Below are 24,237 nucleotides of genomic sequence, written 5' to 3'. Positions count from 1 at the left end.
TAACAGTAGCTGTGTTGACTTATAACAAAAATTCTGAAATTGATGTTAGGGCGATATCTGTCACAAAATAACTTAATCAGGCTAGAAGGTAAATAAAGCTGGCTGAGTCTGTGGGATGGGACTCATCCATTGTTTATAAGGTTGTGTGGGGAGCATGATTGGATACAATCCAAAATAAGCTTATTGACTCATGGAGAGCTTTGTCCAAGGGTGAGAGAGACTATAATTTCTTTTCTACATACCACTACACAAAAGCCCGTCCTCTCCTCTTTCTCCACAACACCAGCTAACATCACCACTGAGGAACATTGCCATAACATGTTAATTTCTAGCGCTCTTTGGAAGAACAGTCTTGCAGTGGAGAGGAATGCAAGAGTGTGGAAAAATAGCTCACACACTGCCACCGCCCCAGGAATCAAAGGGAACTGTTATTGACTTGGAATACACACATGGTTTGTTGAAAGTCCATATCGTTTAGCAGGTAAGTTGAAGGATTGTAAAAAGAGGAATCATAAGTTCTATGCAGAGTTCTATGCAGTTCTCCTTAGCTGCCATATTTGGGAGCTTGTGACTAAGACTTGTAAACAGACTTTGGAAGAGACTGCAGAGAGTGAGCTTGTGTCATTTGAATTCAGGCTAGTTGCTTGTCTGAGCTGAGGCTTGCTTATGGGTTTGTATTTCTGTGGGTGTGCCCATGTCCGAGCACATGGTCTAAGATGGAGCAGCTACTTCTGAGAGGAATCCAGGCTAAAGGAGGAAGTGAGTTGGGAGAAGGGGTTAGCAGCCACCAGCAGTTCTGCTTAGCTGTTTGCAATCTCTGGGAGCTTGTGACCTCACATTTGCAAGGGTGGTTAGCAAGAGAGTTTGAGGGGGAGGCCTGGAGTGCTGTCTCACAGTATACAGTGGTACCTCTGGTTACAAACTTAATTCATATCAGAGGTCCGTTAGTTAATGGGGCCTCCCGCTACCGCCATGCTGCTGCTGCGTGATTTCTGTTCTCCTGGGGCAAAGTTCTTAATCCAAGGTACTACTTCTGGGTTAGCGGAGTCTGTAACCTGAAGTGTTTGTAACCCGAGGTGTTTGTAAACTGAGGTACCGCTGTATGTAGACTCCAGAGACATGGATGGCAAAGGAGCTGCTGTGGTGTTCTGCAACACCTGTGCCACATTTGTCTTCCTGCCTGAGAATATGTGGAACTACACCTGCAGCAAGTGCAAGCTGGTTGTCTCGCTGGAAGAGAAAGTACAGCAACTTGAGGCCTGCTTATTCACTATTATCTGCTGTTTGCCACACAGCTCCACACAAGTTGATTATAAGGTGTGCAACATTAATGCCCCCATTCTGGCCTCACCTAGGAAAGAATGCATTTATTGAAACTGTTGAAGCAGATGCAGAAGAGAAGACAGTTCTTAACCCAAACAGCCACTCCACTCCCCCCCCCCCGATGGCTGGCCCAGTATATTTTGCTGAGTGAGAGGACCACCTCCTACATTTGGAATCCAGTTGGACTAGTGGTTGAATATTAAACACTGGTGATAGAATAGCTTCTTTCACTGCACCTAAGGCAGCAGACATCTTGGCTGCAGTTTCCACTGACTTTAAAACTCGAGTTTTGTTGGTGAATTTCTACAACCTTTTGTGCACAGGAAGCTGTTGTCGTGAGTTTCCAGTTCATCTTTATTGTAGCAGTTTATAATGCTTTGTAGCCTCTGGAGAAAATTCCAAGGATGGAACTGAAGAGATAAAAAACTCTGTTCTTCACTGTGATGTTCCTACACTTCATGCAATTTATTGTGCATGTTAAAATTCAATGGTAAAGTCGTAACTGTGCTCATGTGCATCTGAAACTCCCTGGGGTTTTTTGGTGTGTGTGTGTGTTAATAATATGGTATTTCTGCAGAAGATTTTTTTCATTTAAAATGGAAACAATGGATTGGAGCCAAACTTGTTGCACGTACACCCTCTTGTAATCAATGTGAAAAATTAGGGTGCACCCATGTACCCATGTACATGTGACAGGATAAAGCCATATTCACAAACAGCTATAGAAGTAATTTGCTCAAGCATGTGGAACAACTTTGTAAGATACAAAGGTGGTCATGCAGTTCTGATGAGGTCATTCAAAGTCCATCTGACATTGCAGATGGCTATTCTCAACCTGTCAAGGTCTATAGTAAAATGTGTGGAGATCTTGCTGACATAATAGGAAGCCTGCTGCCTGATCTTCCATTGCCCATCATTGCTTAATAGTACAGCTTGCTGTTTGTGGCTGTTGGGCTAGGACTCATTATATCATCTTTCCTTTTATGGAAAAAAGAACTTGATGCAATAGCTTTTGACGAGATTCCTCAGGGGCCTCCACTGCCGCATTTCGGAAACACTTGAATAATTCTTAGTGGCACTTTTAAAGATACCTCACACTCATTGTGTAAATGTTGACTGTAAGCACTTTGGATCAGGGCCTGCTTGCTTATGGAACTCTGTAAATCATTATTATTATTTATTGAATTTATATTCCGCCCTATACCCGGAAGTCTCAGGGCGGTTCACAGGACCGTTCTACATGGAATATAGATGGCACTGTACAAGTGAGCACTTAACTTTTAAAATGTTATAGTGGTAAGATTATCTGTTAACAACAACAGGAAAAGCCCAGTGCTATATAAAAATGTGTTATTGAAATCATCTCTCTTTTTTAAGCTGGTTATGTTCATCCATTCATTTTGAAGATTTCTTTTTTTCTCCATAGCTGACCATGGTTTCTTTTGTACTTGCTGCAACACCAAAATGGCATTGTTTTGGAGCTAACCTGTTTAATGGACGTGAAGCCTTCGGTGATGGCTTTGAGAAAAATGACCTGTTTGAACAGTAAGAAAATCTGTGCTGCTGAAAAACAACTTTTTTTTTAAAAAATGGCACTCGTGCATGTAAGGGGAATGATCTAATGATTACTGTGACTTATAGTTGAGTTCAATTACAGCCCAGATTCCATTGGCAACTATTCCCTTGGGGCCGTGCCCCCTCCCTTTAGTCTTGGCTGTCTACAGCTAGTGCTTGTTCTCTGGATTGCCAATTAGTTCAGCCGAGGACCCTCCCCTGTGTGATCTTTGCAGATTGCTCACGAGACTGCTATAGTAGCTGTTCTTTGACAGCCTTTCATCCCAGCCAGCCTTTATTAGTTCTGCCTTCTGGTTTAATCTCTTCAATTAACTTGAGTGGGTGAGGGTGGAGAGGAGAGGAGGGAACAGAAGCTCCACTACACTTTTGAGAACTTCCCAGTGCTTCATCCACATGTGTAAATCACTCGATGTAAACACAACAATTTTCACACATGTTGGATTATCACATGGAACTTATGTGGTTCCTACATAGCCCATAATGTGTGCTGCTCTCTGCAAGAAGCCGAAGTATCTGGGTGCACCCCCACATTGCAACTGATGATAAACTCTATTGGCTTATAGGTTCTGCTTTATATTCTGTATGTATTTATCTTTTCCTAGCAGCGTGTGCCATTAGTTTGGCCTGCTTTCTGTTTAAAATGTAGTTTAGCTAGAATAACTAAATGCAAGAGATGAGGAATCTGTGTCCTTCTGGATGTTGTTGGATTACAGCTCCCGTCATCCCTGACCATTGGCTGTAAAGACTGGGGCAGATGCGAGTGATACACCAGCAATATCTGTAGAGCTGAAGGTCTGCCATCTGTGTTTTCTGATATTAGCACAACTGAAGCAGTTTGGGCAAACAGTACATAAAACACTGTGCTAATGGGGCTGCTTTGCATCCATACTCTGAGATAGTCTTTGGACCAAACATCTTGGGATGCTGTTCACATAATTAGCTATTACACATGGGAGATTTTTAAAGTAATTAACAGCTGTGGGTGGAGGGGGCAATCGGGAATGACACCATGATATGAATTGGGGGAAAGAGAGAGTAGTATTTTCGTAATGTGTCCCACCAGGGAAGGATTTCTGTTTGCACAGAGGAACTTTCCCTCCTCCTCCTTCCTCATGTATCCCATGTACTCTCCTCAAATCTATTCTAGGGGGTTGGGGAACTTCAGAACAGATTTAGGGACTATGCAGGGGTGGGGAGGAAGAGGGGGGAGGAGCGGGGGAATAAAAACTAGATAAAGTCTGAAACTTTATCTGAAACTAGATAAAGATGCTGTCAGGTGTGCCTCCCTAGGGAGTGTGTTCCACAATGGGGGTGCATCACTGAAAAGGTCCATTTTCATGTTGCCACCCTCTGAACCTCTTGTTCAGGGGTCAGCAACCTTTTTCAGCGTACCTCAGACCATGTGGTGGGCCGGACTATAATTTGAAAAAAAATATATAAACAGATTCCTACGTCCCAAAAGTAACCCAGAGATGCATTTTAAATAAAAGGACACATTCTACTCATGTAAAAACATGCTGATTCCCGGACTGTCCGTGGGCCGGACTGAGAAGGCGACTGGGCCGCATCTGGCCCACGGGCCTTAGGTTGCCTACCCCTGCTCTTGTTTGCCAAGAAAGAATTCATTTCATGCAGTTCTCATGTTTTCTTGCTCGTCTTTTGGATATCTGCCAATTGCTCTTGCCACTTTGATAGGGGTTCTTGCCTCATAGCCTTCTGTTGCATGACGGCAAGAACCCCAATATTCACCTGGAAATTGCTTCTTGGATGTATGTTTAGCTTTCTCTTACACTGAACTTCATGGGCATATGACACAATGCTAAAACTTATTAGGTGGCCAGATGTTCAAATGCATGATCAGGTACACAGAGTGTTCTCACTTCTTTTGTGCTGTGTTGAGTCCATGATAGTATTATTCAATTTATGAGTGGCCTAATTAAAAATGCTCATTCCATCTCCTTCTCTTCCTGACTCCTACCCAAAAATAAACCTTTTAAAATTAGACATACAGGGTTCTGATGGACAGGATAAGCTCTGGATCTCTGCTCCTTGTGTTCACTTTGGAAAAGGAGAACCTGAGTAAGCCCCTCTATCCAGCACAGAGTCTGCTGCTTTGAGAGAAAACAGTAGCGGGCATATTTGTAAACATGGCTAGCTGGAGTAGGCCCAAGACATTTTGGCACCTGGGGTGGACCCCAAAATGGCTTCTCCCTCCATGTCAGGGAAAGAAGGGGTAAGGAAAGATATACATCAGGAACAAGGGGGAAGAAAGATTGACATCAGGATCTGCTGCCCCAGTGGCTCCATGCCGCCTAAAGCGGATTACCTCACTTGCCCCATGGGCCCTGTGGCTACCACCGAAACAGAAATAGGTTATTGAGTTATACACTATCTCAGTTCACCACAGAACAGCTCTTAAGAGTCCCTGTTTTGGAGCAGAGAGTGCTGCTGTAGTCTTCTCCTGCTTATGGTCTCCCCATGGACATTGGTTGGCCGCTGTGGGAACAGAATGCTGGACTAGATGGGCCTTTAGTTTGATCCAGCAGTGCTATTCTTCCTTTCTCATGTGTGAGGGTCTGTACAGAGCAGCCTTCCCAAACCTGGTGCTTGCCAGATACTTTGGACTATAACCCTAGCCAGAGACTACACTGGCCGTCTTTTCTGAATCCCCACCCCCTGTCCCTAATAACTGATGATTGGATTTGTGATTGTGCATACTGCTCCAAAAAGCCCGGAGATGTATAATTGCCTGCATTAAGTGGATGAAACTGTCAGTAAAAGACATGTATGCTGGGTTTCTGAAGGTCTTTTGCAAGAATAATGGAATTCTAAGCAGGAAATGATAATGAAGAGGAGCCCGCCATTAGTTATGTCATGAGAAATGTACGTGTGCCTGGGTAGGCCAGTGCAACTGCAGAGTGCAGGTGATCCTTTAATGTTTCTTCCGAAACTTAGGAGAGATATAGGGAATGCTTACAGCAACTAGAGTTGCGATGACGTGCTTAGGTGGAATTTCCCCATGAAATACAGCCACTGAAAAATTCTAGCCACGAGACCATGTTTGAGAATAAGACAGTTTATTGTTAATTGGACTAACATGCTAAGTTCTGGTTTATTTTTGTTTCGTTTTTATACAGTTTTATGGAAAGTTGACGTGGCAGCCAATATCCTCCACCAAGCTACCGAGAAACTGAAAGACTCTGCCCTAAACTGCCTGCAGCCGCTCAAGAATGGGTATGATGTTTCAGTACAGAAAATGGAAGAAAGATGGAGAAAACGAAAAGGGACTTCTCAGGTGATAACCCACAAGTTTGGGCTTAAGAATGCTATGAAGGCTAAGCTGTTTGATCATTATCCAAGTTTGTCTCTGGGTAGAGTGTGTGCCTGTTCCTCCAGTGCCAGGCTTCTTTTTAATTAGGTAGGGTAAGAAAATGGTACTCATATTCTAGAACATGACATTTATTTTCTTAATATACAGTGAGGGGCAACGGGTGAGCTCCTAATTGGTAGCTCATGTGGCACAAAAGAACAGATTGGCAATTCATGTGGGATCAGCATGTTGGGAGATGGGTGCCTTGTCTATCAGTGCCTGAAGGAGGGCAGAAGGCTTTAAAGGGTCTTTGGATATGCTTCAATATGGGAGCATATGTGCTAGAAGTTTAAACCTTCAGGTATGATAATGCCTACAGTACTGCGTTTTATTCTCTTTATACATAGTCCTCTCCTTGGTTTCCTACTTATCAATGGCACTCTCTCTGGCTCTGAACAAAGCAAAACTGCTAGACTGGGGTCTTGTGTGGGGATTTTAGTTGGGGGCACTGCTGCTGCTATTATTTGTGTATCTTTATTTTAGATCTTATTGTGATTTGTGTGGAAATTGTTCAGTTTGGTTGTGTACTATTCTTGAGGATTACTTTTGTAATTTTTTTCATGTCATAAGCTGCCTTGAGCATGGTTTTTACTGTGGAAAGGAAGAGTACAAATAAATGTGTGTAAAATTGATTTTCTCATTTCCCCCCCATGTGTCCAGTTTAAAGTTCCCTCTTTGCATAGTGGGGAGCGCTGCTCAGACTGACGGAATCATTTCCAAAAATGCATGTTAACTCTCAGTTATGCTGGTGCTGGAACCTGCTGCTTGCTCACCTGGAGCTAGTCTATTCAGCCAGTTGATCTGGCCTGGTGACGGTTAGGGAGTCAAAATGAGGCTAGTTACATCCTTGCAAACCAAAACACAGAAAGCTCAATGTCTGCTTGGTGAATTCGCCTGTCAAAAAAATGGAAATTTGTGATGAACAAACTTTGAACTTGGGCGTGGCGGTCTGTGCCACGACTGCTGTCTAGTTGTAGCCTTGCATGTGCTTAAAAGAGATTAAAATTGTACTAAAGTAGCTTGCTTGTTTGCATCCAGTTTGTATTCTCTTCTGGTCAGCTGAGTTCTTAGAAGTAAACCATACCAATTATCTCCAACAGAACTCTGTCTGTGGTATTATATTGGCATTTGTTGAGGTTTGGGACTTTCCAACATTTAGGTAAAGGTAAAGGTACCCCTAGAGGGACGCAGGTGGCGCTGTGGGTTAAAGCCTCAGCACCTAGGACTTGCCGATCGAAAGGTCGGCGGTTCGAATCCCTGCGGCGGGGTGCGCTCCCGCTGCTCGGTCCCAGCGCCTGCCAACCTAGCAGTTCGAAAGCACCTCCGGGTGCAAGTAGATAAATAGGGACCGCTTACCAGCGGGAAGGTAAACGGCGTTTCCGTGTGCGGCTCTGGCTCGCCAGAGCAGCGATGTCACGCTGGCCACGTGACCCGGAAGTGTCTCCGGACAGCGCTGGCCCCTGGCCTCTTGAGTGAGATGGGCGCACAACCCCAGAGTCTGTCAAGACTGGCCCGTACGGGCAGGGGTACCTTTACCTTTACCTTTACCTAAAGGTACCCCTGCCCGTACGGGCCAGTCTTGCCAGACTCTGGGGTTGTGCGCCCATCTCACTCAAGAGGCCAGGGGCCAGCGCTGTCCGGAGACACTTCCGGGTCACGTGGCCAGCGTGACAAAGCTGCATCTGGCGAGCCAGAGCTGCACACGGAAATGCCGTTTACCTTCCCGCTGGTAAGCGGTCCCTATTTATCTACTTGCACCCGGAGGTGCTTTCGAACTGCTAGGTTGGCAGGCGCTGGGACCGAGCAGCGGGAGCGCACTCCGCTGCGGGGATTCGAACCGCCGACCTTTCGATCGGCAAGCCCTAGGTGCTGAGGCTTTTACCCACAGCGCCACCCGCGTCCCTTTCCAACATTTACCTGTTACTTAAAAGCTGTCTTTATGTTGCCTACAATGGTTTTTGCAAACCTTTGTAGGGCAGTATTTCCACAGTACAGTTGTTTCCTTTTATTTTCTTTCCTCTTCATGTGAAACAGTCTGTCTACTCAGTTTCTTTTCACATGGTGTTAACAGTCAAAATCTCTATGCCTCCTGCCCCATCCCATCCTCTTCAATTTCAGCTTTAGTTTCCAGTGGAAGCTACTGGCATGCATGCAGAGCACATATCCTCAGACTGCAGCAATCACCTACATGAGAAGTTAAAGCCATTGGATGAGGACATTCAGATCCCTTCAGTTTGTGACTTCAACCCAGGGTGCTCACAAATGTCTTTGGTGAGCCCTTTTGTTCCAAGGTATTTAGACTTCTGATCCTTTGTGAAATCATCAGTTTTCTCATCCGTGTGTTATTGTCACAAATGTTATGGCATACTACATATAACCAAAACTTCGATTTTAAAAAATATGTTTGGAGGAGGCTTTTGGGGTATACCGTATGTATTTGAGACTTTGCCAATGCCAATAATATTTAAGATATCTTGGACACTTAACCTATGATTATTCTTTCTGAAGCTTAAGTTCATTGGAAACCAATAGTCTCAGTGAAGTGTCTGGTTTTTCACTGATAAGAACTGCCTATAGTGGTTAGGAAGAGAGAAACTTATGTTTCTATTTGCTTGCCTTTGACAAATGGATGTTGTCATTTAGTTATTGTTCTGCTCACTGTTTTGTGCAAATGCTCATCCATTTGCAAGCCCCACTTTAAACACTGGATTTGTTTGCTTGGTAGAAGCAGTCGGCTATGTTCCATTCAATTAAATCTAACACTTTCACATTTCTGGATCACTATCATGCTTTGGACCTCCTCGTGACCTTTTTTTAAGTGTAAGCCAGGCTTTTGCCTCCTTTTGGTTACCGAATTCAGGATAATCAGCTCACTTACCTTATATGCCTGACTTACTTAGCATTGATTTTCCCTCAACACACTTTCAGTTCATCTAGTTTCACCCTTTGCAAAGTGCTCTCTTATGTTCTCATGAAGTACCCCTGCAGAAGGAACATCTGATGGATGGCAATCTTTCAAATCAAATCTGCCCCTGAGGATTCCCACCCTCTTCCTCAAAATGTCACTTTAGGATCATTTCACATGATTTAACTGTGAAACGCACAAAGTCTCAACACTTTTCAAGCTCTTTGAGTGAGGCAGTGATGCGTTGAGGATGGCATTAGATGCAAATAGGTAGAATAATGCTTCTATGATGATTGAGGCAAAAAACAAAACCAAGTAGGCAGGAAGTCTTAAAAGGATGATGGGAAAGGTAAGAAGGGAGAATTGAGGAGAAAACAGCAGGGAAGCTAATAAGTTAAAGGAGAATGGAGTTGAGAAAGAAGGAAAACCTGATCACTTGTTCTGGCTGCAGGCTACAATTAGACAAACCTAGAAGGGCACATGGGTGCTAGTGCTTCTCTATGGCTACTCATGAGCAAAAGAGACCTCCGAAGTGTGTGCTGGTAAGCATGTGAGGGGGTGGGGGTGGTTGTTGTTGTTTTGCAGCACAGGAATGGCACAAAAGTAGCACTATTCCACAGAGGAAAAGATAACACCATATTAATTCAGTTATCACATAGTGGTGATCACCGTGACATTTCCTGTAATGTAGGCTAAAAGTTGAACTAGAAAACATCTTGGAACCTTTCACTGACTGAAATGACCATGAGTTAACATGACAGCCACTTTCTCTGGAGTAATGCCAGAATATGACTACATGCGCTATCACACATTGATTGACAACATCTGGAGATACATCTCCGTGCATTTTTTTTTCTAGCTTCACATGTATCTTGAGTTTAATTTATTGAAGACATGACAAATCACACTTTTCCCCGACAATAACAAAAACCTTCTAGACCCACACACTGCACCAACTGTAATTTTCCACAACTGTTGTTGGTTGCAAAGTTATAACAGTGGGAGAAACCAAGCATCTATATTGTGCATGGGTGTGTAGACATACACCTTCACACAGCTGTGTGTGTGTCAATGTATGTTTTATATCAATATAAAACATGCATACACATGTTACAAAAATTAAATACATTATCTATCTTATCTTTGTTGCCAAGGCAATCTTCTTTTCTACAGAGACAGGCTCTTTTGCTCTTTGTTCACTCATGCAGAAGTTATCATCACTCATAATAATGATCAACCACCATGAATAGTACAGTTGGCTAAAAGTGAGGTGACCCCCAAGGGATTACCTTTTGAAGTTACAGTAATTGACAGTTTCTGATTGAATCTTGGCCATCATTTTGAGTTGCTTCCTTAAAGAAATCTACTTGTAACAATAAGCTTAGAGGGAGCCTTTGGATAACTCTATTTTATTCTGCCATATTTCCCCCCTCCCCCCCTTTTTTGGCAAAACCATCTGAGTGCTTTCTTCTTCAATCCAATGTTAGCTACAAATCAGCAGCTATCATTGGCTGAGGTGGCCTTTTCAGGAACTAAAGGCAACTGCTGGGCCCAACCATCCATATACACAGCAATGCCATTGGTTTCACATACACGCCATAGTATATGTGTGTGGTGGCTTATGCTAGCTAGTGTGATGTTTAAAAAGTTGACATACATAGGCTACACGACACAAGTGAAGGTCTTAAAAACAAGTATCCCACTCACAGAAGTGCTAAAAAAGGAACGTCTCTCATGGTATAGTAAAATATAGCATGATGCATGATCGTAAGCTGTGCATGCGCAATAGATCCTTATGCATCTGGGAACTATGGAGGTGCACTGCCACTGTCATGAATAACATTTCTCTAGTTGTAGCTCTCTCTTCCCACCTTTTCATGGGCATCTAGTCAGATGTTACATTGCACACCGGTGGTTTCATGCTTTGCTGGCCTCTCATTGGAGTGTGAATGGCACAGTTAGTGTTCAGTCAACTAATTGGGGGCTAGTTTACTTCAAGGATATGTCTACCATTTATGTCAAACACTGAAACTAGCCAGCCTGTATAATCTTGGGGTTTTCTCTGTAAGTTTACAAATATACAATTTAAAAAAAAGTACCCAAAAAAGGATATTAAGTCCCCATGGCTGAGAGTTGTATACACACAATTAAAGTGTCTTGTTTAAAATTCTGAATTGTTTTGGCATTTTTAATAAAGTACAATATATTACAACTAAACCAAAAGAAAAGAAAATAGAACCAGTGGTTGAATCACATAGTCTGATCCTTGCCACCCACCCCCTCCCTTTCCTAGAGAGACACAGAGAGAAAAGAAATCCTCCCCATTGAATAACTCAATTCATATTATTAGGAAGCTAACCAATAGGAAGCAACACAACAAGCGTGTGGTGTCAAATGGAGCTGACGAATCCTGCGCTTTGCATTAACAAGAGCACCCGCCTTCACTGGGTGGTGGTTCCTGTGGTTTGTCCAATTTAATGTCAATCACTGCAGAAAAGGGTTAAGGGAGATAACAGGCTTATGCTATTGAGGGAAGTGCATCATTCCCAGAGTGTCAACAAGGTAACACAACTTACCAAGGTGTCTTTACCAACAGAAGCAAGCAATTCAGCTGGCAACATAAATGCCCATCAAAGCTGGTTAAATTCCATATCGTAACAAGATCTAAGTGCATGATAGAGGTACATAAATACCTGTAGAGAATCCAAGAGGATGGTACACAAATACCACTTTCACACGACATGGCCTCCTTGCCACCATCAAACACAGTAATTAAAATGGTCACCTGGAGTCACTTGGTTCCCACTCCAGACCATGGGTCCTGTGACTGGTTTCTGTAGGATGAGGTTGGGAATTGATTTTGTAGCCAAGTTTTTTTCCACCTATATCTCCTGCCTCTGCTCCTCTTGCTGTGAATGAGGTATTAGGTAAAAGTCGGTATAAGTGAACAGCCAAAGAACATGGGCTGTTTCCAACACTGCAGCTTTGCTGGTGCAACAGAGCTTCCTCTCCCTCTCCAACACCTCCCCCCCCCACCAATGCCCTCAAAATCAGTTGGGGGGGGGTGTTGGTGGACCACCCAGAGCTGATCTTGAGGGTGCATGGGGAGCAGAGGAAACAGAAGCCCAGTTGCTCCAGCAGCAGAACGCTCTCCCAGTGGAGTGTGGAATACCACCCCATTATTTCTTCCGACAAAGCTCTCACTTCAGGCAACGTTAAAAAAATCACAGTAAGGAGGTGTTCCCGCAAGTGACCAAGTAACTTAGCTAGCAAATACCCAAGCCAAAAAATGTACTGCAATGTTTGTGTGACTGTGCATTGTATAAACCTTCATGCTGTCTTGTCTATCGCTTGACAAGCAACTTAAAGAATCGGGATGAATTCCTGCCTCTTGGAGCAGAGGCTTTAGTCCTGAGGACTCAGAGAGATGACATCACACCCCTCTGTCTTCCTTAACCAGCCACAGACTGGTTTCTCCCTCTTTACGCAGCAAGGGCCGAGCCCAGGCTGTGCTCTCTGCATGTGGCGCTGACATATGTAATCTATATCAAACTCGGCGCAGGCCCCCAGGGGAGATGACCTTTCCCAAGCACAAAAGGCAGCAATTAGGGGAGAAGAGCTGCTGTCAGTCACATCCAGACACTCTCTCTCTTCCGCCACAGTGGTCTGCAGGCGCCATGTCATTTCCCCTTTCCAGACAGGCACTCGCTGCTACCGCTGCCGCATGTGCCCTCTGGGGCAATCAGGAGAGAAGGAAAAGCAAGGCTCAGCAGTTGGAAGAGGATCAGTTTCTACAACCAGCAAAATAAAGTAGCGCCAGCTTTTCCTTGGCCTAGATACTTCAGGTTGCAGGAGGTTGTATCTTTGAAGTATTTTTTAAAAAAAATATATATTTTAAAAATATCTCTCTCCTGAATATATGAATGGCATGAGAATATGGATCAGGCCATTGGCCCACCTAGCCCAGCATCCTGTTTATGCAGTGGCCAACCAGATGCCTGTGGGATCTGTTATTCAGAGGCATTCCTGTCTCTGCCTGTGGAGGGACAGCACAGCTTCCATCATGGCTAGTAGCTTTGGCTCTCCTTCTCCTCCATGCTCTAGGCATAAAGTCTAGGCCGAACTCTTCCTCCCTGTTGTGGTTTATGGGAATGGAGTTTTTTTGCTATAAGTGTTCAGATATGAGAGTTTCTCCATTCCCTCCTCACCAAGAGTGAGATTGTTTGGCCCCTAACTGCAGCTTGTCTAAATTGGCCTGGGAAGAGGGAAAGGGCCATAGCTCAGTGGTAAAGCATCTGCCTTGCATGCAGAAGGCCCCAGGTTCAATTCTTGCCATCTCCACGTAGGAGTCTCTCCTGTTTGAAACCCTGGAAAGACCTTGCCAGGAAGCTGGGAAGACCAATGGTCTCAGTATAAGGTTGATAAGACTACGAATATTCTCTAGTCTTTGGCTGCACATATCTTTCTGCTGTGATGTCTTATGTTCTGCCGCTACCTGAATTTAGGGATACCTAAAGGGGGACATGGTGGCACTGTGGTCTATACCACTGAGCCTAGGGCTTGCCGATCAGAAGGTCGGCGGTTCGAATCCCTGCGATGGGGTGAGCTCCCGTTGTTGGGTCCCTGCTCCTGCCCACCTAGCAGTTTGAAAACACGTCAAAGTGCAAGCAGATAAATAGGTACCACTCTGGCGGGAAGGTAAACGGAGTTTCCGTGCGCTGCTCTGGTTCGCCAGAAGCGGCTTAGTCATGCTGGCCACATGACCCGGAAGCTGTCTGCGGACAAATACCGGCTCCTTCAGCCTATAGAGCGAGATGAGCATGCAACCCCAGAGTTTAAAGAGGGTATATAGGCAGTTTTGTGTTTAAATTATCTGTCATGTAAGCTGCATAGAGAACATTATGTTACGTGGGGCATACAAAAGATGTAGATGAATACCCAAGATTGTTTGTCTAGATGGCAGAGAGTTCGGGGATGCAAGGCACATGAGTTAGCTAAGGGGACAAGGGGGTACAGAAAACTTCCCACATGTGAAATCTCACTCACACAGGTTGCTCAAAAGTGTGTGTGTGTGTGTGGGGGGAAACTCATCATCCCATATCCTGAGGAAAAGAGCCTAGTGCAGAATGTGAAAGAAGCTCCTACATTTTTTAAAAAAATCTACTTACCAGGTTTGTGTTATCATTGGAAATAAATAAAAAAATTTAGGAAATGGTCAAGATTATGAAATTTACAAATTAGTGAGAACGATAAGCACACAAACATTCTTCTTGATTTGGGGCCCTTCAAAATGATTGATGGCCATTAAAAAGGGGACCAGTGTGAGAACCAAGGAAGCGTAATTCACATCTACCAGCAAATGGCAACAGATTAAATGAGAACCCAGGAGCAAGCACACAGCGGTCTATTGGATGCAAAATAAGGTGCTCTTTTAAAATGAAGTTGATGTCATCACTCATCCTCTGTTTCTGGGCCTCATTGGGACTCTCATCAAGATCATTTCTAAATCACACTGTTAGCAGTGAAAAATGGCTATTCAGGGCAGAAGGGATCATTCTGTGGGCCTCCTGCATAACCTATGCAAGGGAACATCTGGGGACATGGCATGAGCTGTCATTGTTTGGCAAACATTCCCTGTGTAACCATTATTCTTTATTTCCTGCCAGCTTCAGAGGCAGAGGAAGCCATTACTGCTGTGTTTAATTTAGAAACCATGAACTTCTCTGTAATAAATAACACTTAATTGGACCATATTCATTAGTACTGCTCTATGCTGATGCTTTCCTTTTGTGTGCTCATTCCATAATTGGAGAATGGGGATTCTGGGTTTAGTTTAACAAGGCCATTTGTGTCTTGAAGAACTATCGCAACAGGAAGGAAATAGCTGGTGGGTTCTTGCATTTGACCTCGGACATTCTTCTAGGGCAAGGCTGAGAAGTCATTTAGACACAATGTGAAGTAGTGATGGGACATGGCTTGCATAATCCCAGCTTTTCCCAATAGGAAAAAAACAAGCAAGACAATCTGAACTATTTCCATCACTGATGAAGATTTTCTGAAAACATGCAACTCTCATTAGAGTGGACATTAAAGGGATAAGGAGCTATGCATGCAGTTTTGATTTGTGTACACATTTTTGTAAGTGACTTCTAATCTAATGCACGTCAGTATGTTATTTTTATTAGTATATTCATTTTTGTGCACCTTTCCCCCTAATATATGCATTTTTTGTAAACATTGGTTGGGGAACTGCATTGGAAAATTCAGATAAGGGCAAAATTTGAAGGATGGCTGTGTTTTCTGGTTCTGACATTGTTTCGGAATTTGATAGATTTGGCTTCAAATGGGAACTGAACCAAACTTTTTCCACAATCCCCTACCTGTAAGATTTCGAATGGGAATGGTTGCTTGAGGAACAATGATTATTAATCAAGAAAGGATACTCCCTTCTTTGCTCTTCTCTTGGACACTCTCCATCCCTGGCAGAGCAGAGGCGACGCGTCGGAAGAGCTAAAGCAGCGTGCAGAGTGTACAGCAACAAAGGCAGGCAGAAGGATGGGTGAGGGAGCAAGAGAATAAATCATTAGTACTTTCTAGTTTACATCCAATATGCAACTGAGAACTGTAGCAAAAATAGTTACAGTATGTGTGACATGAGTTAAGTAAGCCCCAAGCTTTCTTTCATTTATACATCTGCCCAAGCGAACCAGACCTGGAGCTACTCAGACTGGTTACTATCAGTAGAAAGGGGAAGCTGTTCCCTTGTGCCTCTGAAAACAATGGTTGCTATGATGTATAATTCCAACTTCCAGCCATGTGAAACAGGATGACTTGAAGACCAATTGCAGTCAAACCTTGGTTGTCGAACATAATCCATTCCGGAAGCCCGTTTGGCTGTTTGATGTTTGGCTTCCGAAAAACGTTCGAAAACTGGAACATACTTCCAGGTTTACAGCTTTGGGAGCCAAAACAGAGCCGTTCAAGAACCGAGATTTAACAGTACCAATATGGGAGAAGGACCAGCCAGATTGGGGCTCGGTGTCAAGGGAGCCTTTTAACCCTTTGCTTCTGCCATGGTCATGATTGGACTTGCCCTAACACTTGCTAGTCACATTGAGAAGAAAGCTCCTATTGTGCAGGAAGCAGTTCTGATCATGACCACGGCAGAGGCAATAGGTTAAAGGCCCCCCTTCCTCCCCCATGCCACAGCCCCAGTTGGCTAGTCCCTCTCCCATATTGGTTATTCATTTATTTTTCCAATCTGCTCTGCAGGTCACATCTCGTTTGACCTTGAGGTGCAACTGGTTTGCAGCCGAAGTTCCTGGAGAGAAATCAAAGGAAAATGAACTCTGCACAGACTTAACGGGCTGTAAATGCTCACCATGGTATTGTACAATTATATTCTATTGCCACCTAGGGCTTCTTGATACATGACATTTCTCCCTAAATCAGGATAATCTAGCTTGCTAGCAACAATGATAAAACAGATTCTTGTACCCCATTTGTGTGTGATAAATGCATGTTTCATCCAATCTGCATGTGCCATGCAGGAGTCTGTAGCACACAAACTGGATCACGCTCTCCTCCTCACCCAGGAACAAAGGCACCTTACCTGTTTTACATTGTATCCTGTCTTCGCACTTGTCTCAATAAACATGACATTCAGTTCTTTAGCTCTCTGTTCCCCTTCTTCAATTGTTATCTGCCTAGGGTCAGACACACAGAAGAGGGGGAAATGGTAACTGTCTCAATGCAGCTGCAAAAGAGTAGGGAAATGGGTTGTGGCTCGAAAAGTGAAGTTGTAATAATGGCACCAAGCTGTGCCCTCATTCTTAACGATGCACAAGGGATTCAGAAAGGGTCAATAAAACAGGAGTTGTCACTCTAGGAGATCTGTTCCTATGGCAACAGTAGACAATGGAGCATCTCTACAGTATGTGGCTTATTGCCCTTTTGCAGGTTTCTTGTGTGTCTAAGAAGTTTAACCTTCTCTACCGGAAATTAATAGTCCTCCCCCCTCTTCCTCATTATATGCATTTACCTCTTATCAGCAAGGTCTGTTTTGTTGCCCACTAACATGATGATGACATCACTTCCTCTTTCTGTTCTGACATCATCAATCCATTTGGATGTCTGCTGGAAGGAGTTGAGATCTACAAGGGAGAACAAAAACAAGGAAGCTGGGTATAAGACAAAGACCAGTCCTCCAAAACGGGCGACAGATTCTGATACTTTTAAAATAAGCAAGACTTTTGACATGAAGGGATGCTGGAGAATTCCAGTGAAAACAGAAAAGGAAGCAGAAATTATTGCAGCTCACTTTTGTCTGTAGTCAGGAATGGAAATCATTCAAGCAAATACAATGACAATTTTTTGCATAATTGGGGGTTTTGTGTGTGGAAGTTTGCAAATGATATGTAATTAATTGGAGGTTCTTTTTAATGCTGTTTTGACATTTCCTTTATGTTGAAATGTATGTAATTAACATCATTACACAACTGTCAGGACTGCCGCTAGGTCCCAGCTCACAGAGGACCAACGCCCAGTGGATATTATATACAAAAGTCTTTATTGAAGTTTAGTTTCCATTTCCAAGCTCTGGGCGCGCAGGCCCACGTCTTAACGCTAGACCGGCTAAGTCCCCTCTGACTCACTGCTCCACCCACACCAGTTTAAGATTCTAGCCCGGCTCCACCTCTTGCGCTGCTCTTTCCTGCGTTGGGTCCTTCTGCCCTCTGGGGTTCCCTCCTTCCTGGACTCCTCTGACGCGGAGCCTCCTGAGTCTTGCCCCTCCCTCCGGCGGGCTTTAGGACCTGGCTCCCTTCCCGGGCTCCCCGCTGTGCCGCGCTCCTGTACATTTGAACTTGGCGCGCGCGCCCAGCCGGTGACTTTCCTTCTGACCGTTTCCCCGCTTCCCGATGTGGGTGTTGCCAAACCTGACTCCTCTCCTCCCTCTGGTGGTGAGGACACTGGTCCCGACTCCTGGGACTCCCCCTCCCCACTGCGCTCTGGTGGAGACGCTGGCCCTGATCTCCAGCTGCTGTTCAGGGACTCCCCGCTGGCCCCTCCCTCTTGAGGTTTCTCCCTTGGAATCTCCCTTGCTCTGGCCACCGGCGCTCCCTTCTGTGAGTCCTCCGATTCGCTAGAGAGGCTTGTGGAATAACTCTGGCCACTGTCACTGCCTGCGCCCCCCTCATACTCCTCCTCCTCACTCTCCATTTGCTCCCCCTCCTGTGTCTCTCCTTCTGAACCCCTGACAACAACCTTTTCTCTTTCTCTTTAGGTTTATCCTTTCCTTTCCTTATCTTTTCTTCCTTCTGACTTTGTTCTCTTATAGACTAAATAGCTGGTTTTTTCCAGCATATTATTAAAAAATAATAATTTGTAATGGGTATGTATTTTTGTATATCTTTGAATAAGTATCAATCAATCAATCAATAGTTACATAACTTATATTACATGTTAAATAGTGGACAGCAAGACAAATAATGTAGTATTTGGCAGAAACCAAACTGCAGCAGAATGGAACCAGCACTGTCAGGGCATCTACTGAAAAGAATCCTACCCAAAGATGTATCTGCATCCAGGCTTTTACTGCCTGTTAATACCAGCTCCTGGCATCTCTGGTTACTGTAACTGTTAATGAAATTTTACTGTTGTTCTATTGCAGGAGTGGGGAACCTGTGGCCACCCAGATATTGCTGGGATCATCCCTCATAACTGGCCATGCTGGGAGGAGGTGACGTTCAACTGCATCTGCTGAGCCACAGGTTCCCCATCCCTGTTTTACTTATTGTTCTATTTCGTTTTATGCTGTCGGCAGCTTTATTGTTCTGTCAATTGCTTTGGTGTTTCTGTGAAGTGAAAAGCAGCATACAAATAATAATTTAGATAAATAAAGAAGCCATGCCTCCTATCCACAGATGGCTCTCTGACTGTGCATCTCATTGGCAGCACTTTCAACTGATTCCCGCCCCCCCCCCCAGGCTCGTAAACTGTGACGGGAGGCATCCACACACTGCTTTTTGCCTGCCCCTTCCTTGCATTTTGCCAGGAGAATCTGCTGCCAATTAGAGGCAGAGTTTAGTGTAGCTATAGCAACCAGAGAATAGGCAATCCATTAAACAGGAACATTTTAAATGAGCCACTCGGCTCAGACTCAGCCGCCTGCGTAGGTCTGACCCCTCTGCGACGGCTTCGGCTGCCTGAGCCAGCAGGGGCCACCAGAGGGAAGCAGATCCACTTTTCTGTCACTTTTCATTTCCTCTTACATTAATTGCAATAAGGAACATGGTAAGTCACAGCAAACAGCAAGAGGTGGCTGCAGAAAAGGTCAGAGTGTTCTTGTCAGAGTCGGGCTTCAGAAAGGCTTGAAATATTTTGCTCGGTGGCTCCTTTACCGAGGAGGCATTAGATTCCTCAGAAGTGAGGATCTGAGTGCTGCATGAGACCCAATGTGGTCCAAGGGCTGGAGCACCAGCTAATGGTCATGTCTGATGAGACTTGTGTTCCAAAACCTCTGGAGGGCACCTGGTTGGCTAAGGCTGGGTCAGTGTCTGATTACTGCTGCAAAGTCCTAGATTCAAATCCTCGGTCATGTAGTTTCCTGGTTGATCTCAGGCCAGTCACTTCCTCCCCACCTTGCCTAGCTTAAAGGTAAAGGTAAAGGGACCCTTGACCATTAGGTCCAGTCATGACTGACTCTGGGGTTGCAGCGCTCATCTCGCTTTAATGACCGAGGGAGCCGGCGTTTGTCCACAGACAGCTTCCGGGTCATGTGGCCAGCATGACTAAGCCGCTTCTGGTGAACCAGAGCAGTGCACGGACAAACTGCTAGGTGGGCAGGAGCAGGGACCGAGCAACGGGAGCTCACACCATCGCGGGGATTCGAACCGCCGACCTTCTGATCGGCAAGTCCTAGGCTCTGTGGTTTAACCCACAGCACCACCCACGTCCCTTGCCTAGCTTACCCACCCCCCAAACAGCCCAATGAGGGCCAAGGGTGTGATCCAACCCCCCAACCCACTGTGCTAGGTTTGTGTATGGACACAGCAGGGGTAGCCCTCCATTTGGAACAGTCCTGCCAGCACAAAGCTCCCTGTTCCACCTGCCAAAAAGTGTAGGGAGGTAGATCTGGTGCTGGTGACCTGTCAGAATCCCATGAAAAGCCCCGAAAGAGCCATTCTGGGGGTGCGGAGGAGCTGAGGCAACCCAGGATCGAGTGGATCCTGAGCCAATCCCGCTGCTGTCACTTAACAGCCTCAGGTGTGATCTGGACCTGATTTCCAGGCCAGCTCCAGGCTGCCCCCAGCTTTTGCATGCCCTCCACTTATCATCCCAGACAGGTAAGCAACAGGTTTGTGAATGTGGTGTGGTCTCGTCATTCTGCTACACCCCAGCCAGGGCTTGGATTGCTCTGTCGGTGCTTAGAGGTCTTGGAATGCCGACAGGCCGTTGGGAAGGGAAAACAAAAAATCAGCAGGGAAGGGGGAATGGGATGAAGTCCATTTGGTATCCTGAACCATGGGCATACCACACTGCAACACTCTGCCACTGGTCCCACTCATTTCAGCCTATTCATAAAATAGCTGGTTTGGCAACCTGAGTTATTGTGTACATAATAGGAGGTAGTATCTCTTCTTAAAAACAGCAACAACATCCTTATTTATCAGGTAGGAACCAACATATAAAAAGTTAAGGTCTTATGCTTGGCATGGAAGCTCCCAGGAGCATTAATCTGGCCACTGTTGGGCACAATCTGGTGGACTGAATATTCTTTGTTCAAAACACTCTTTAAAGGATGCTCCTAGAGGTCTTTGGATGGCCTTCAAACAAAGCCTAGCCCTTGCATCCTCCTACAGGTGTACATCCATCTATCTATCTATCTATCTATCTATCTATCTGTCTGTCTGTCTGTCTGTCTGTCTGTCTGTCTGTCTGTCTATCTATCTATCTATCTATCTATCTATCTATCTATCTATCTATCATTTATCTATTATCTATCTATCTATCTATCTATCTATCTATCTATCTATCATCTATCTATCTATCTATCTATCTATCTATCTATCTATCTAAAAGGTAAAGGACTCCTGGATGGTTAAGTCCAGTCAAAGGCGACTATGGGGTTGTGGCGCTCATTTCCCCTTCAGGCCGAGGGAGCTGGTTTTGTCCACAGACAGCTTTCCGGGTCATGTGGCCAGCATGACTAAACCGCTTCCGGCGCAATGGAACACTGTGACAGAAACCAGAGCGCATGGAAACACCGTTTACGTTCCTGCCACAGCAGTACCTATTTATCTACTTACACTGGCGTGCTTTCAAACTGCTAGGTTGGCAGGAGCTGGGAAAGAGCAACGGGAGCTCACTCCATTGCGGGGATTCAAACCGCCAACCTTCCAATCGGCAAGCCCAAGAAGCTCAGTGGTTTAGACGACAGCGCCGCCTGCGTCCCTCTATTTATCCATCATCTAAAATAACTAACATTTAAGCAATCATAAGTTAACTAGTTTGCTTAGTACAACATGCATTTCATTTGGCGATTGTTTACAAGACAGCGGAACAGGTTCCTTCATGTAAACTTCTGCAGGACAGGGGCAACTCCTTCAGAATGGAAGGTTCTACCATGGTGCAGAGAGACTGTGTGTGTGTGTGTGTGTGTGTGTGTGTGTGTGTGTGTCAGTACAGTACAGTGGTACCTCGGGTTAAGTACTTAATTTGTTCTGGAGAGCCGTACTTAACCTGAAACTGTTCTTAACCTGAAGCACCACTTTAGCTAATGGGGCCTCCTGCTGCTGCCACGCCGCCGGAGCATGATTTCTGTTCTCATCCTGAAGCAAAGTTCTTAACCTGAAGCACTATTTCTGGGTTAGCGGAGTCTGTAACCTGAAGCATATGTAACCCGAGGTACCACTGTACAGGGTAGCAGTGGTTTATCCGTTTGTTACATCTTACACTGAGCCCATAAAACAGATAGTCCTTAGCAGATGATATTGAGCAGCAATGGGCAGATACCAGGTCTTCCCATGCTTGCCCCACAGTCCAGCGCCTCCAAACCTGTAACTCACTTGTGATGTCATAGACCACCACGGCTACTGTTGAGTCTCGAATGTAGCTGGGGATCAAGCTTCGGAATCTCTCCTGGCCAGCTGTGTCCCAGAGCTGCAACCGTACCTGCCGAGACGGGATCGGGAAGAGCGGCAGAGAGACATACAGTTAGGAGAAGAAACAGCCATTAAACACAGGAAGTCGGAAGACTGAACGATGAACAGAGGGAGCATCCATTATCTGTTATGTCCCCTGAGAGTTGTCATTTTTAATAAAACAGCAACAATTGATTGCTCTTCATTCTTTATTCTAGCTTTCTGATTATATGAGGTGTGGAGAAATGACCATGTAATCCAGCATCGTGCATAGGCTAGCCCTTCCAAGGTGGGCATAAATCATGGTTGGGGAACTGGATCCAGCTGGTGGGCCAGATCCTGGCTTCCTCTTACTCCCAAACCCATGTCACTATGATATCAGAGGCAGCCTATAAACTAGTGGTGGCCTACAAGCCTACTTAGTCCTGTAAGAGGTCCTAACCTGGCCCACAAGGCTTTTCCAGCCCAAGCCACACCTGCCTGTCCTTCACCTAGCATAACATATGACAACAGATTTGGGGGCAAGTAAAGGTAACACCTGGAAAAAAACAAACCTAGCAGGCCCTGCTTCGGACCTCTATGCACATTTGATGAAATGGGTAGGGACAGTCCCATAGACGGCACAGCTGTATTTGCTCTGATATCCCCGTCATGTGTACTCAGTATACCTACGTACTTTGAGCACCTGAAAAAGGCTCTTTTGTAAAGCATATCTGGGAGTCTCGTGAACAAAAGGAAGAGTGCAGTAAAAGGAGGCAAAAGGCCACTGAGATGTAGATCAGAGGGAAAATGGGAAAGAGTAACAACTATGGAGTGGTTTCATCAAATCTTTGGAGTAGGCCACATTAGTCTCACTAAGGGGACACAACCCTGCTTCACTAATAAGGAAAAAACAACCAATGGCAGGTTGCATCCACTACAAAAAGATACAACTGTGATCTCACTGAAAGTAGATCTAACAAGGGTTGCTGACTCCCAATTGTTTAAGAACGGTAATAACAAAAAAGATTTCTTCTTCTTTCAAAATTAAGCTGTTAGAATTCCTGATCTGAAGCCACTCAGCTGTAGACCCCCATCATGTATACGCGAGTCGTTCTAGTGTATGGCTCCTGGTGGGACACAGTGTGTGATTGGCTGCACCCTGCTGACCATTTTGCACTTGGCTCCAGTTGGCGGACCTCAAAAATGGGTCCTGTCTACACTGCATGATTCCAGCCCATGGGCTACTCTGGAGTTTTGAAAAGTGTAGTCTAAATTTCCTTTTACAATCCCAGGTCTAAGGCTCAGCCACATGGGACACAGCTGAGTCCTATGCTTTCATCCTTCGTGGCCTTTCTGTTGAGGCTGCCAGCAAAGGATTTAAAACTTGTATTTCCATAGTATCTTGGAAGGCTTCTGGAATCTGGAATGCTTCTGGAACCTTTCCGATGTGGAAAGGCCTTCAGCCACATGGGCTGGATTTTTGAGGGGCATCTGAGGCCACAAAATTTGCATTAACACCCATCAAATTCTGCATTGAGGGTGAGAAAAAGAGGTGTGCAAAAGACTAAGGTGCCTTCTTGGACAAAGTTGGTTTGGTTGCTTGTAATCTACTCCGCAGTTCATTTGGCTTCAGTATTTTGCCTCAGTTCCAAATCACACACAACTGATTTGGGATATCTTTTGGGGAAGAGATGAGGTAAATGAAGAGACCTGTTTCTATTTCTGCTGCTGGGTCAGAAACAAACCCATGGAAGGCCTAGGGAAATCTACCAGTGCGGCTTCATCTCCCCACCCCCCACGTCCCTAAATCACTCAGCCTGTGGCTTTCATTAGAGCAATTGGAAAGGCTTGGAAACAACCCATTAGGCCTGAGATGGATGTTGGAGAGTACATTAACACTGCAAGAGATAGTTAGCTGCTACTTATTAATGCAGCAGCTG

At 45.0% G+C, this 24,237-nt stretch overlaps 1 protein-coding gene and 1 long non-coding RNA gene across 3 annotated transcripts in view; one reads left to right on the top strand and one right to left on the bottom strand.

Moving 5' to 3' along the window:
• The first annotated feature begins 958 nt into the window (after positions 1 to 958).
• On the top strand, positions 959 to 9,038 carry LOC310846013. Of its 2 annotated transcripts, XR_014565080.1 has the most exons (4): positions 959 to 1,242; positions 2,750 to 2,868; positions 6,036 to 6,193; positions 8,387 to 9,038. It is a non-coding gene; the product is annotated as an uncharacterized lncRNA (long non-coding RNA). The 2 variants fall into 2 exon arrangements; XR_014565081.1 differs by lacking the exons at positions 959 to 1,242; positions 8,387 to 9,038 and adding an exon at positions 2,547 to 2,582 and having other exon boundaries at positions 2,618 to 2,868; positions 6,036 to 7,420.
• A 2,459-nt stretch (positions 9,039 to 11,497) lies between these two features.
• RAB6B (RAB6B, member RAS oncogene family) overlaps positions 11,498 to 24,237 on the bottom strand; it is a 54,761-nt gene continuing 42,021 nt past the window's right edge. The window contains exons 4-8 of the mRNA XM_083741990.1: positions 22,241 to 22,346; positions 17,215 to 17,326; positions 16,786 to 16,879; positions 15,617 to 15,683; positions 11,498 to 11,660 (exon numbers count right to left, since the gene is read on the bottom strand). Of these exons, the coding sequence (XP_083598116.1) occupies positions 11,596 to 11,660; positions 15,617 to 15,683; positions 16,786 to 16,879; positions 17,215 to 17,326; positions 22,241 to 22,346 (444 nt within the window). The 3' untranslated portion in view covers positions 11,498 to 11,595. The remainder of the gene's footprint in view (positions 11,661 to 15,616; positions 15,684 to 16,785; positions 16,880 to 17,214; positions 17,327 to 22,240; positions 22,347 to 24,237) is intronic.

The sequence above is a fragment of the Podarcis gaigeae genome, assembly GCF_964106915.1.
Source record: "Podarcis gaigeae genome assembly, chromosome: 5".
In the NCBI taxonomy this organism is placed as follows: domain Eukaryota; kingdom Metazoa; phylum Chordata; class Lepidosauria; order Squamata; family Lacertidae; genus Podarcis; species Podarcis gaigeae.
This window is presented reverse-complemented; position numbering and strand designations above follow the sequence as displayed.